This window comes from Triticum urartu, chromosome 3A (assembly GCF_056163025.1).
Source record: "Triticum urartu cultivar PI428250 chromosome 3A, HENAU_Tu73, whole genome shotgun sequence".
In the NCBI taxonomy this organism is placed as follows: domain Eukaryota; kingdom Viridiplantae; phylum Streptophyta; class Magnoliopsida; order Poales; family Poaceae; genus Triticum; species Triticum urartu.
Genome location: NC_141875.1, coordinates 581,718,827 through 581,733,381, shown reverse-complemented (window position 1 = coordinate 581,733,381; position 14,555 = coordinate 581,718,827). Strand labels below are relative to the sequence as shown.

At 48.8% G+C, this 14,555-nt stretch overlaps 1 protein-coding gene across 1 annotated transcript; it reads right to left on the bottom strand.

Annotated features, from left to right (window-relative positions):
- Positions 1 to 12,020: 12,020 nt before the first annotated feature.
- Positions 12,021 to 13,211, bottom strand: LOC147980634 (uncharacterized). Its single transcript, XM_087515691.1, has 2 exons — positions 12,809 to 13,211; positions 12,021 to 12,325 (listed from the first exon to the last, which is right to left on the bottom strand). Exons 1-2 carry the CDS (start codon positions 13,209 to 13,211, stop codon positions 12,021 to 12,023), a joined length of 708 nt encoding a protein of 235 aa, XP_087371817.1.
- Between the last annotated feature and the right edge of the window lie 1,344 nt (positions 13,212 to 14,555).

Genomic DNA, 14,555 nt, shown 5'->3' with positions numbered 1-14,555 from the left:
ATGGTACGTAATCCTGTCTTGGAAGTCATGTTGCTAGACAACAATGAACCTACGAGCTATGGAGAAGCGATGGTGGGCCCGGATTCCGATAAATGGCTCGAGGCCATAAAATCCGAGAGAGGATCCATGTATGAAAACAAAGTGTAGACTCTAGCAGAACGGCTCGATGGTCGTAAGGCTATTGAGTATAGATGGATTTTAAAAGGAAGACGGACAATGATGGTAAGTATCACCATTAAGAAAGCTCGACTTGTCGTTAAGATTTTTTTCCGACAAGTTCAAGGAGTTGACTATGATGAGACTTTCTCACTCGTAGCGATGCTAAGAGTCTGTTGGAATTATATTAGCGATTACTGCATTATTTATGAAATCTTGCAGACAGGATGTCAAAACATTGTTTCCTCGACGATTTTCTTGAGGAAAGGTTGTATGTGATACAACCGGAAGGTTTTGTCAATCCTGAAAGATGCTAATAAGTATGCAAAGCTCCAGCAATCCTTCTAAGGACTGGAGTAAGCATCTCGGAGTTGGAATGTATGCTTTGATGAGATGATCAAAGATTTTGGGTGTATACAAAGTTTATGATAAACTTGTATTTCCAAAGAAGTGAGTGGGAGCACTATAGAATTTCCGATGAGTATGTGTTGTTAACATGTTGTTGATCGGAAATGATGTAGAATTTCTAGAAAGCATGCAGAGTTATTTGAAAAGTGTTTTTCAATGGAAAGCCTGGATTAAGCTACTTGAACGTTGAGCATCAAGATCTATAAGGATAGATCAAAACGCTTAATGGTACTTTCAAATGAGCACATACCTTGACATGATCTTGAAGGTGTTCAAGATGGATCAGTCAAAGAAGGAGTTCTTGCCTGAGTTGTAAGGTATGAAGTTAAGACTTAAAGCTCGACCACGGCAGAAGAAAGAGAAAGGACGAATGTCGTCCCCTATGCTTTTGTCATAGGATCTATACGGTATGCCATGCTGAGTACCGCACCTGATGTGTGCCTTGCCACATGTCTGGCAAGAGGGTACAAAGGTGATCCAGGAGTGGATCACCAGATTGCGGTCAAAATTGTCCTTGGAGCAATAAGGACGTGTTTCTCGATTATGGAGGTGATAAAGAGTTCGGCGTAAAGGGTTACATCGATGCAAGCTTTAACACCTATCCGAATGACTCTGAGTAGCAAACCGGATACGTATAGTGGAGCAACCATTTGGAATAAGCTCCAAGTGGAGCGTGGAAGCAACATTTATAATATGACCTAGAGATTTGCGAAGTACATACGGATCTGAATGTTGCAGACCCGTTGACTAAAACCTCTCTCACAAGCAAAACATGATCAAACCCAGAACTCATTGAGTCTTAATCACATGATGATGTGAACTAGTTTAGTGACACTAGTAAACTCTTTGGATGTTGGTCACATGGCGATGTGACCTGTGAGTGTTAATCACATGGCGATGTGAACTAGATTATTGACTCTAGTGCAAGTGGGAGACTGTTGGAAATATGCCCTAGAGGCAATAATAAATTGATTATTATTATATTTCCTTGTTCATGATAATCGTTTATTATCCATGCTAGAATTGTATTGATAGGAAACTCAGATACATGTGTGGATACATAGACAACACCATGTCCCTAGTAAGCCTCTAGTTGACTAGCTCGTTGATCAATAGATGGTTACGGTTTCCTGACCATGGACATTGGATGTCGTTGATGACGGGATCACATCATTAGGAGAATGATGTGATGGACAAGACCCAATCCTAAGCATAGCACAAGATCGTGTAGTTCGCATGCTAAAGCTTTTCTAATGTCAAGTATCATTTCCTCAGACCATGAGATTGTGCAACTCCCGGATACCGTAGGAATACTTTGGGTGTGCCAAACATCAGAACGTAACTGGGTGGCTATAAAGGTGCACTACGGGTATCTCTGAAAGTGTCTGTTGGGTTGGCACGAATCGAGACTGGGATTTGTCACTCCGTGTAAACGGAGAGGTATCTCTGGGCCCACTCGATAGGACATCATCATAATGTGCACAATGTGACCAAGGAGTTGATCACGGGATGATGTGTTACGGAACGAGTAAGGAGACTTGCCAGTAACGAGATTGAACAAGGTATCGGGATACCGACGATCGAATCTCGGGCAAGTATCGTACCGCTAGACAAAGGGAATTGTATACGGGATTGATCGAATCCTCGACATCGTGGTTCATCCGATGAGATCATCGTGGAACATGTAGGAACCAACATGGGTATCTAGATCCCGCTGTTGGTTATTGACCGGAGAACGTCTCGGTCATGTCTGCATGGTTCCCGAACCCGTAGGGTCTACACACTTAAGGTTCGATGACGCTAGGGTTATAAGGAATAGATATACGTGGTTACCGAATGTTGTTCGGAGTCCCGGATGAGAACCCGGACGTCACGAGGAGTTCCGGAATGGTCCGGAGGTAAAGATTTATATATGGGAAGTCCTGTTTTGGTCACCGGAAAAGTTTCGGGTTTTACCGGTAGTGTACCAGGACCACCGGAGGGGTCCGGGGGTCCACCAAGTGGGGCCACCAGCCCCGGAGGGCTGCATGGGCCAAGTGTGGGAGGGGACCAGCCCCAGGTGGGCTGGTGCGCCCCCCCCCACCAAGGCCCAAGGCGCCTCCAAGAGGGAAGGGGGGCAAACCCTAGGGCAGATGGGCCCTAAGGCCCACCCCAGGTGCGCCTCCCCCTCTCCCCCTTGTGGCCGCCACCCAGATGGGATCTGGGGGGCTGCCGCCACCCCTAGGGAGGGAACCCTAGGTGGGGGCGCAGCCCCTCCCCCCCTATATATACTTGAGGTTTGGGCTGCCCAAGACACACGAGTTCCTCTCCTTCTTGGCGCAGCCCTACCCCTCTCCCTCCTCGTCTCTTGCGGTGCTTGGCGAAGCCCTGCTGGAGTACCACGCTCCTCCACCACCACCACGCCGTTGTGCTGCTGCTGGATGGAGTCTTCCTCAACCTCTCCCTCTCTCCTTGCTGGATCAAGGCATGGGAGACGTCACCGGGCTGTACGTGTGTTGAACGCGGAGGTGCCGTCCGTTCGGCACTAGGATCTTCGGTGATTTGGACCACGACGAGTACGACTCCTTCAACCCCATTCTCTTGAACGCTTTCGCTTAGCGATCTACAAGGGTATGTAGATGCACTCTCCTTCCCCTCGTTGCTGGTTTCTCCATAGATAGATGTTGGTGACATGTAGGAAAATTTTGAATTTTTGCTACGTTACCCATCAAGAACAACCTACGTCAAACATTACTCCAACACCGTGTTCACTTCCCGGACTCCGCTGAGAAGAGACCATCATGGTTACACACGCGGTTGGTGCATTTTAATTAAGTTAAGTTTCAGGTTATCTACAACCGGACATTAACAAATTCCCATCCGCCCATAACCGCGGGCATGGCTTTCGAAAGTTCAAATCCCTGCAGGGGAGTCCCAACTTAGCCCATCACAAGCTCTCATGGTCAACGAAGGATATTCCTTCTCCCAAGACAATCCGATCAGACTCGGCATCCCGGTTACAAGACATCCTCGACAATGGTAAAACTAGTCCAGCAAAACCGCCCGAATGTGCCGACAAATCCTGATAGGAGATGCACATATCTCGTTCTCAGGCACACTCAGATAGGTCAAGCTACGAGTAAAACCAACCCTCGAGTTTCCCCGAGGTGGCCCCGCAGGCTGCCCATTTCGGACCAACACTCAGAGGAGCACTGGCCCGGGGGGGGGGGGGGGTTAATAAAGATGACCCTTGGGCTCTGGAAACCCAAGGGAAAAAGAGGCTAGGTGGAAAATGGTAAAACCAAGGTTGGGCATTGCTGGAGGAGTTTTATTCAAGGCGAACTGTCAAGGGGTTCCCATTATAACCCAACCGTGTAAGGAACACAAAATCCAGGAACATAACACCGATATGACGGAAACTAGGGCGGCAAGAGTGGAACAAAACACCAGGCATAAGGCCGAGCCTTCCACCCTTTACCAAGTATATAGGTGATTTAAGATAAACAAGATTATATTATGATATCCCAACAATAAACAAGTTCCAAAAAGGAACAATCTCCAATCTTCACCTGCAACTAGCAACGCTATAAGAGGGGCTGAGCAAAGCGGTAACATAGCCAAACAACGGTTTGCTAGGACATGGTGGGTTAGAGGTTTGACATGGCAATATGGGAGGCATGATAAGAAAGTGGTAGGTATCGTAGCATAGGCATATCAAAAGAGCGAGCATCTAGCAAGCAAAGATAGAAGTGATTTCGAGGGTATGGTCATCTTGCCTGCAAAGTTCTCAGAGTTGCCTTGATCCTCGAAAGCGTACTCAACGGGATCCTCGTTCACGTACTCGTCTCCCGGCTCTACCCAAAGCAAGAACAACAAACAAAAAGGAACACAATCAACCACGTGCAATGCTCAAACAACATGATGCAAACATGGTATGATATGCGGGATGCGATATGTGATGCATAGGCATGATTTGGAAAGGAATGATTGAACCTGGCCTCAACTTGGAAAACCAAGAGTGCCACTAGAAAGGTGAGGTGATTTCGGTTGAAATCGATATAAAGATCACCGGAATCGGATGCACGGTTTGGAAATGGCAAACAAAACGAATATGGCACCGGTCTGCGATAAATAGCAAGTAGCCTTCTAAATGCATCAAGATAAATAAGCTACTGCACTCAAACATGGCAACAAAATACATGGCAGGGATCCACTCATGATGCTTGACAAAAGATGAACACTAATCTACGACTAATTCACTCAATAGCAAGCTCAAACAAGCATGGCAAAAGTGCAAAAGATTACTGGTTATAGACTTAGTGGAATTAACAGCATATCAGGAATTTATCATCAGGAAGCAATCTTTAGAGCATGAAAACTACATGCTATAGGAACATATCATGGCAAAGCAGGGCATGGCATGAAGCTACTCTAAGCATATAACAAAAGTCCCTTAGTGGCCATGAACCAAAAGGGATCAGAAAATACAATTGCAAGCATGTGAACATAGCAAAAACATAAACATATTCTACAAAGACATGGATGGATAGAGCACAACATTATCTACAAAACATCCTTACTGATCATGCTCAAAAGAGGCACGGATCACTAGGAAACAACATGAACATATGGCATAAAAACAATAACAGGACAAGGACTTGGTGAAATTCTAAGTCCCTGAAATCAGCATCATTGAGTAAGCTACTTTGCATGCTTGTGCTAGTCACCACAAAGATCACAAAAATACATGGCATACACCCCTGTAAATATGGCATGGCATTCTTCAAAACACATGTAGAACTCAGGATCATAGCATGCACACATTAATCATGGAAAAAATGACAAAAGTTCATTTGCTGAAACAAATCTGAAATTATCCTCACATAGCCCTCTTCCAACAGGATTTCGGGCGTCAAGATGAGCTCAAATGAAAATGATGCAATGAGATGAAATGATGTACTCGTCGAGACGAACATTTTGATATGCTACACGCACGAATCAGAGCTACGATGAGGAAGTTATGGCATGTGGAAGAATGCAAAAATGCTAGGGTTAGGGACGAAAAAGTCAACCTTGAGAAAAAACTGGATCCAGATCTGGCGGGGCACTGTAGCACGCACGCGAACTGAGGTTCGCCTCGGGCTCGCCGGAGATGTCGCAGGACGACGGCGATCGGCGGGGATCGGAGCGCGGGGAGGCCGGGGAAGCGCGGTGCTCGGCGGAGTGCCTCGGGCGGCGCGGGCGAGGGCGGTGGCCGGTGTTGCAGGGGCGGTGGCGCCGGAGAAGAGCTGCCGGAGCGGGGCGGCTCCGGTGGCGGAGCTACGCCGGCGCGGAAGGAGGAGATGGGGCGGCGCCGATCCGCGGTGGCGGGGAGCAGGTGGGCCGCGGGGGCCTGGTGCGGGCCTGGCGGGCCCGCATAGCGGCGGCGAAGTGGGGCTCTCCCCTAGGCGACGTGGCGCGTCCTTATTGGACGAGGGCGTCATCGGCAAAATGTCCGGCAGCTGGAGAGGGGATTTCTAGGGTTTGGAAGAAGAGATTCGGGATTTAGAAATGGGGGGTCTATATATAGAGGTAGAGGGAGCTAGGAAGCTCCAAATGAGGTGCGGTTTGCGGCCACGCGATCGTGATCGAACGGCCTAGGTGATGGAAGGGGTTTTGGTGGGTTTTGGGCTACTTTGGAGGGGTGTTGGGATGCAACACACACGAGGCCTTTTCGGTCCCTCGGTTAACTGTTGGAGTATCAAACGAAGTCCAATTGTCACGGAACTTGACAGGCGGTCTACCGGTAGTAAACCAAGGCTGCATGGCAAGTCTCGCTCCAATCCGAAAACGTTTAACACCCGCACACGAAAAGAGATAGAAAGGGACACCGGAGGACATAGGAGCGCCGGAATGCAAAACGGACAACGTGGAAAATGCTCAGATGCATGAGACGAACACGTATGCAAATGCAATGCACATGATGACATGATATGAGATGCATGACAAAGACAAAACACACGGAGACAAAAACCCGACAACGAGGAAATAGAATAACTTAGTGCCGGAAACGGCAAGAGTTGGAGTACAAATAAGGTAAATTACATCCTGGGTACAAATAAGAGTTGGAGTACAAATAAGCATCATGAGTGGATCCCTGCCATGTATTTTGTCGCCATGTTTAAGTGAAGCAGCTTATTTATCTTGATGCATTTAGATGGTCTCGTGCTGTTAATCGTAGACCGGTGCCATATTTGTTTTGCTTGCCATTTCCAAACCGTGCATCCGATTCCGGTGATCTTTATATCGATTTCGACCGAAATCAACTCACCTTTCCAGTGGAACTCTTGGTTTTCCAAGTTGAGGCCAGGTTCAATCTTTCCTTTCCAAATCATGCCTATGCATCACATATCGCATCCCGCATATCATACCATGTTTGCATCATGTTGCTTGAGCATTGCACGTGGTTGATTGTGTTCCTTTTGCTTGTTGTTATTGCTTGGGTAGAGCCGAGAGACGAGTACGTGATCGAGGAGTCCGTTGAGTACGCTTACGTGGATCAAGACAACTCAGAGAACTTTGCAAGCAAGATGACCATACCCTCGAAATCACTTCTATCTTTGCTTGCTAGATGCTCGCTCTTTTGCTATGCCTATGCTACGATACCTACCACTTGCTTATCATGCCTCCCACATTGCCATGTCAAACCTCTAACCCACCTTGTCCTAGCAAACCGTTGTTTGGCTATGTTACCGCTTTGCTCAACCCCTCTTATAGCGTTGCTAGTTGCAGGTGAAGATTGGAGTTTGTTCCTTGTTGGAACATGTTTATTGTTGGGATATCACTATATTATCTTGTCTATCTTAATGCACCTATATACTTGGTACAGGGTGGAAGGCTCGGCCTTATGCCTGGTGTTTTGTTCCACTCTTTCCGCCCTAGTTTTCGTCATATCGGTGTTATGTTCCCGGATTTTGCGTTCCTTACACGGTTGGGTTATAATGGGAACCCCTTGATAGTTTGCCTTGAATAAAACTCCTCCAGCAAGGCCCAACCTTGGTTTTACCATTCGCCACCTAGCCTTTTTTCCCTTGGGTTTCGCGAACTTAAGGGTCATCTTTATTTTAAACCCTCGGGCCAGTGCTTCTCTAAGTGTTGGTCCAACCCGGAGCACCGTGCGGGGCCGTCCCTTGGAAACTTGGGTTACGTTGGCTTCCGTACGCTTAGCTTATCCGGTGTGCCCTGAGAACGAGATATGTGCAGCTCCTATCGGGATTTTTCGGCACAGCGGGTGGTCTTGCTGGACTTGTTTTACCATTGTCGAGATGTCTTGTAACCGGATGCCGAGTCTGATCGGATTGTCTTGGGAGAAGGAATATCCTTCGTTGACCATGAGAGCTTGTGATGGGCTAAGTTGGGACACCCCTGCAGGGATTTGATCTTTCGAAAGCCGTGCCCGCGGTTATGGGCAGATGGGAATTTGTTAATGTCCGGTTGTAGATAACCTGAAACTTAACTTAATTAAAATGCACCAACCGCGTGTGTAACCGTGATGGTCTCTTCCCGGCGGAGTCCGGGAAGCGAACACGGTGTTGGAGTAATGCTTGACGTAGGTTGTTCTAGGATCACTTCTTGATCATAGTTGTTCGACCGTGCTTTTGCCTTCTCTTCTCGCTCTCATTTGCGTATGTTAGCCACCATATATGCTAGTCGCTTGCTGCAGTCCACATCATACCTTTACCCTTCCTATAAGCTTAAATAGTCTTGATCGCGAGGGTGTGAGATTGCTGAGTCCCCGTGACTCACAGATTCCTTCCAAAACCAGATGCAGGGACCGATGATACCGCTCCAGGTGATTCAACTGAGCTCAAGTGGCTGTTCGATGAGGACTCATGACGATACTATGTGTCTTTCCCAGATGATCAGTAGTGGTGCCCAGTTGGGGCGATCGGGGACTTTGTCGCATTTGGGGGTTGATCTTTATTTTGGTTCCGTAGTCAGACCTTGAGTGTATTGGATGAATGTAATGACTTAATTATGTATTTGTGTGATGTGGCGAGTGTAAGCCAACTATGTACCTTTCACTTTATTGTATTACATGGGTTGTTTGCGAAGATTACCTCACTTGCGACATTGCTTTCAATGTGGTTATGCCTCTAAGTCGTGCTTCGACACGTGGGAGATATAGCCGCATCGAGGGCGTTATAGCCTGGCTCAGGTGGTGGCGGAGGGAGCGGCGGCGCCAAGCGTAGAGCCATCACACGAAGGTCGGCAATGATGATGTTGATGGCATCCCGGTCCTGGAGGCGGTTATAAGCGGCCGCCAAAGCTGCAAGTAGCCATGCATTTTGAACACCGCGTCAGTAGCATGTGGAAGAGGAATACGCTAGATCACAAGCTTATTCCGAACCGTCCAAAGAGTCCATGCAAGCACCCCAATGGTTAGCCACCTAATGTGATGGCCCAAAGTGGGCAAGGCCTGGACCTCGGCGAAGAGGTCGGGGAAGTTGGTGTTGCACCAATGGCCACCAATCACCTCCCACAGGCAGCTCCAGAGAAACTGGGCGGAAACACACGAGAAGAAAATAGGATTCGAGTCTTCTTCAACCCCACACAAAGGGCAAGTCCCATCACTGTACCTGGGCCTTTACGTTTTAACACCTCAACACCGGAGGGGACGCGCCCGCGGATCCATTGCCATAAGAAGATTTTGATCTTCAGGGGAGCCTGGTCGACCAAATCTGTTCTAGGGACGCCGGTCCGGGTGTGGCCGTGATGGCCTGGTGAAAGAACATGCGGTGCCCCCATGTTTGGTTTCGGTAATTGAGGACAATCTCTATGGACTAATGGGTTCCTTGAGTTATTTTTGAAGGTTTTGTCCATAGGCTTTTCTTGGAGTACATGTGTTGGTTTCAAGGAGAGTTTGTGTCGACCAAGGTGCTATTCAAGGAATTACCTAAAGATTGGTCTTGTGAGAGGTTGATCAAGACTAAGCCAAATAGTGAATCAAGTTGATCAACCCACAAAGTGTAGAAGATGTACCGAGAGGGATCAAGTGATCCCATGGTATGGTAAGCATTGTCAATTATGCTTTGTGTACTAACCCATGGTCTTCGTGAGAGTTCTTTGTGGGGTTAGGTTGCAGTGTGCAAGTTCAAGTGGAGCATCATGAAGAGATCAAATGCTTGAAGCTTGTCGTCCATTGTGGTAACAATGGATTTATGAAGATGTGCGGAAGAGTGGCTCACCCATGGTGGAGTATGGGGAGCAATCAACTAGTCTTTATCGAGCCAACACAATCAAGAAAGGTGGTCCAACTTGAGGGAGTCAAGATCGTCATCATCTAGCTCAAGTGGACCATGTGCAAGCCAAAGGTTTGCCCTTGATAGGTTTTCTATTTTTCCGGTCTCATGGTGGTAGTTGGGAGACCGGGTTATATGATCGATTGCCATACTGTCAAGGGGGGCTCTCGATGAGTATCTTGATTGTATCGTTCGTAGAGAGCTCAAACCATTGCATCCTTGCATCATATTTCTTGGTTCTTGTTTGGTTCTCTTTGTGAGTTTTGGAGCTTATGGCCATCTTGGTGACAAGCTCGAGTTCATCGAAAACGGAGTTCACTTGCACCTTCTATGATGTTTTCGATGTTGGAGGTTATGCCCGTTCTTCTCTGTTGGAGGTTTCACTCCTCCATTTGTTAGGCATACCTCCCCTGTCGCTGTTTTGATGCTACTCGTCGTCTTGTATCCAACAAGCTTGAGTTTGCTCAATTGGAGCTCATTTGTAGAAGTTTTGGCAGTTCTGGTTTTCCTTCGAGTATACTTGTTTTCGTGGAAGTGGCATTAGGATGGTGCCATCGGTAGTCCCGCTGGGCCGGAGCGGCAGTACGCGTATCGCCACAAGTGGTAGTACCGCTGTCCCACAGCGGTAGTATCGCCCATGGCCATAAGCGGTAGTACGGCTCCGGTTCCGCGCTGGTACCGCCTCGACTCGAGATGTGGTTTTCTCATGTCCGGTTCAACGACAGTAGGAGCGGCAATAGGAGCGGTAGTATCGCTCATGTACGGTAGTACCGCGGCTACCACCGCCCCTAGTGCCGCTCAATGGCCCTCCTCCCTGTTCCTTCTCCCTGTGCTCGTGGTAGGCGCTGTGCGCGGTCCCAGCGGTAGTACCGCTGGGCCAAGCGGCAGTACCGCTGCGGCCAACGGTAGTACCGCTGGCTCCAGCGGTAGTGCCGCTCATACGGCTCTGCCTCGCCCTCTGTTTTGCTCCGCTCTCCGTGTTCTACCGCCCGGGTGGTAGTACCGCTCTCCTGAGCGGTAGTACCGCTCGTGCATGGACTGAGCACATAACGGTTGGATTCGGGAGCTCCTATAAAAGGGGGTCTTCTTCCCCATTCAACCTTATCTCTTGAGCTCGTGTTCTTCCCCCATTGTTGACCGTCTTTGAGCTTGCTATCTCTCAATCCCTCCATGGATTCTTGCTAGTTTTTGAGGGAAAAGAGATAGGAGATCTAGATCCACATTTCCACCAATCACTTTCTTCTCTATGTGAGGGGAACCCCTTGGATCTAGATCTTGGAGTTCTTGGTGTTCTCCTTCTTGTTCTTCCTCTCATTTCCTCCCTGGCATTAGTTGCTTCGGTGGGATTTGAGAGAGAAGGACTTGGGCACTCCGTGTGCCCTTGCCATTGCATTTGGTGCATCGGATTGAGTTCTCCACGATGATACATGGAAGTTACAAGTTGAGAAGCTTATTACTCTTGGGTGCTTGGTACCCTTGAGCTTGTTCCTCTTGGGTGCTTGGGCGCCCTAGACGGTTGGTGGTGTTCGGAGCTCAGTCATTGTGGTGTAAAGCTCCGGGCAAGCGTCGGGGTCTCCAATTAGGCTGTGGAGATCGCCCCGAGCAATTTGATGGGTACCAGTGACCGCCCCCAAGGGTTGCCAAAGTGTACGGGTTTGGTGATCGCCCCCAAGGGTTGCCATTTGTAGGGGTTCGGTGACCGCCCTCAAGGGTCCCTTAGTGGAATCACGGCATCTTGCATTATGCGACGGCGTGAGGAGATTACGGTGGACCTAGTGGCTTCTTGGGGAGCATTGTGCCTCCACACCACTCCAAACGGAGATTAGCATCCGCAAGGGTGTGAACTTAGGGATACATCATCTTCTCCGCGTGCCTCGGTTATCTCTTACCCGACCTCTTTACTTATGCACTTTACTTTGTGATAGCCATATTGTTTCTTGTCATATATCTTGCTATCACCTAGTAGTTTATCTTGCTTAGCATAGGTTGTTGGTGCACATAGGTGAGCCTAGTTGTTGTAGGTTTTTTGCTTGACAAATTAACCGCTAGGTTTATTCCGCATTTGTTCTAGTCTAAACCGTAATTATTTTAAAACACCTATTCACCCCCCTCTAGGCTACATCCACGATCTTTCACCTGGTATAGCGACTTTATGGAGAATCTGCCCGAAGGCTCTAGGTGCTAGGATAAGCGGTCCTATGGCGAGTCGAGGTCCGGCTCATGGAGAGCAACGGCGGCCAGGAGCTCTTGCCAGGCTAGAAATTCCGGAGGCCCAAAAGGTTGACGGAACGCGAGGCGCCATAAATCAAGAAGAGCTGCCTCCACGGAGACCCGAGGGTCTACCGCGATGGAGAACAGGTCTGGGAAGTGAGCCGTGAAGGGGGCATCGCCAGCCCACCTATCGAACCAGAAGAGAGTGTCTGAGCCCATTCCCACGAAGATGGAGGATCTGATGCGGAGGATCAGAAGCAACTGGATGATGGACTGCCAGAACTGGGAGCCTTCAGATCGTTGGCAGAAAGCAAGCGGCTGGCCACGGAGATACTTATTCTGGATAATGTGAAGCCACAGGCCACCCTCGCCATTAGCGATCCGCTAGAGCCACCAAGTCGGGAGGGCAATGTTCATCTGTTTCGATGACATGATGCCTAGCCCACCCTAGTCCCGAGGCTTACAGATCTCAGTCCAACGCACCATGTGGTATCTGCTTATCCCCCCGCCGGCCTAGAAAAAACAAGCCTGGACCGTGCTGATCTCATGGTGGAGGATCTCGGGTAGGCTATAGAAACTCATGATGAACAGGAGGAGGTTGGAGAGTGATGAGTTAATGAGGATCACCCATGCCACCTTAGACAACCAACGACCCTACCAAGGCTCGATCCGACGATGGAGCTTAAGAACCAAAGGCCTCAGGTCCGCAATGGACAGCTGCGCATCACTAATGGGGATCCCCAGGTAGTACATGGGAAAGGAACCAAGCTAACAGTTGAGCCAGTTGGCTATACTATGGCTCTCAGCAAAGGAACACCCCATCACCATCACTTCGCTCTTATCGAAGTTAATCATCAGGCCCGACATCTCCTGAAAGCAAAGGAGGAGGAATTTGACATTTGTGTTGTCGGCCATAGATCCCTCAACCATAATGATTGTGTTGTCGGCGTACTGGAGAAGGGACACTCCATGTCTCCCCAACAAGTGAGGCACCATGCCTCGAATGTGCCATGCGGCCTTTGCCTTGTCAAGGATAGTAACCAAAGCATCAACCACCATGTTGAAGAGGAACGGGGAGAAAGGATCTCCCTGACGGACCCCACAAAGCGTGGGGAAGTAGAGGCCGATCTCGCCGTTAATGTTGACCGCAGTCTGCCCGAATGAGACCAGTTGCATTACCCGGGTGACCCATCGGTCATCAAACCCCTTACGGAGCAAAACTTCCTGAAGGAAGGGCCAACTGACCGTGTCGTATGCCTTGTGGAAGTCGAGCTTCAGGAAGTGTAACGCCCTCGATGCGGCTATAGCTCCCACGTGTCGAGGCACGACTTAGAGGCATAACCGCATTGAAAGCAATGTCGCAAGTCAGGCAATCATTACAACATCCCATGTAAAGCATAATAAAAGGGGGAGATACATAGTTGGCTTACACTCGCCACGTCACATCAGAGTACATAAATAACATCCATCAACCAATCACTCATGGCCCGACTACGGCGCCAAAATAGAAGAAAACCCAACATGCGACAAGGCCCTGAATCAAACCCCAACTAGGCACCACTACTGATCATCGGGAAAGGAAACATAATAACGCTGAGAGTCCTCGTCGAACTCCCACTTGAGCTCGTACTCGTCACCTGGACCTGCATCTGGAATTATAGTATCTGTGAGCCACAGGGACTCAGCAATATCGCACCCTCGCGATCAAGACTATTTAAGCTTATAGGAAAGGATGAGGCAAATATATGTGGAGCTGCAGCAAGCGACTAGCATATATGGTGGCTATCTTATACGCAAAAGAGAGCGAGAAGAGGAGGCAAAGCACGAGCGAGAAGCTATAAGAACAACCTGCGCAAGCATAACTCCAACACCGTGTCCACTTCCCGGACTCCGCCGAGAAGAGGCCATCACGGTAACACACTCAGTTGATTCATTTTAATTAATTAAGGTTCAAGTTATCTACATCCGGACATTAACAAATTCCCATCTGACCATAACCGCGGGCACGGCTTTCGAAAGTTCAATCCCTGCAGGGGAGTCCCAACTTAGCCCATGACAAGCTCTCACGGTCAACGAAGGAATAGACCTTCACCCAAGACACACCGATCAGACTCGGTATCCCGGTACAACAAGACGATTCGACAGGTTAAAACAAGACCAGCAACACCGCCCGAATGTGTCGACAAATCCCGATAGGAGCTGCACATATCTCTTTCTCAGGGCACACTCAGATGAGCAAGACGACGGGTAGGCCATCCCAGAGTTGCCCCTGGTAGCCCCGGACATCGCTCGGTTGGACCAACACTCAGAGGAGCACTGGCCCGGGGGGGTTAAAATAAGATGACCCTTGAGTCTGCAGAACCCAAGGGAAAGAAAAGGCTAGGTGACAAATGGTAAAACCAAGGTTGGGCATTACTGGAAAAGCTTTAATCAAGGCGAAGTATCAAGGGGTTCCCATTATAACCCAACCGCATAAGGAACGCAAAATCCGGGAACATAACACCGATATGACGGAAACTA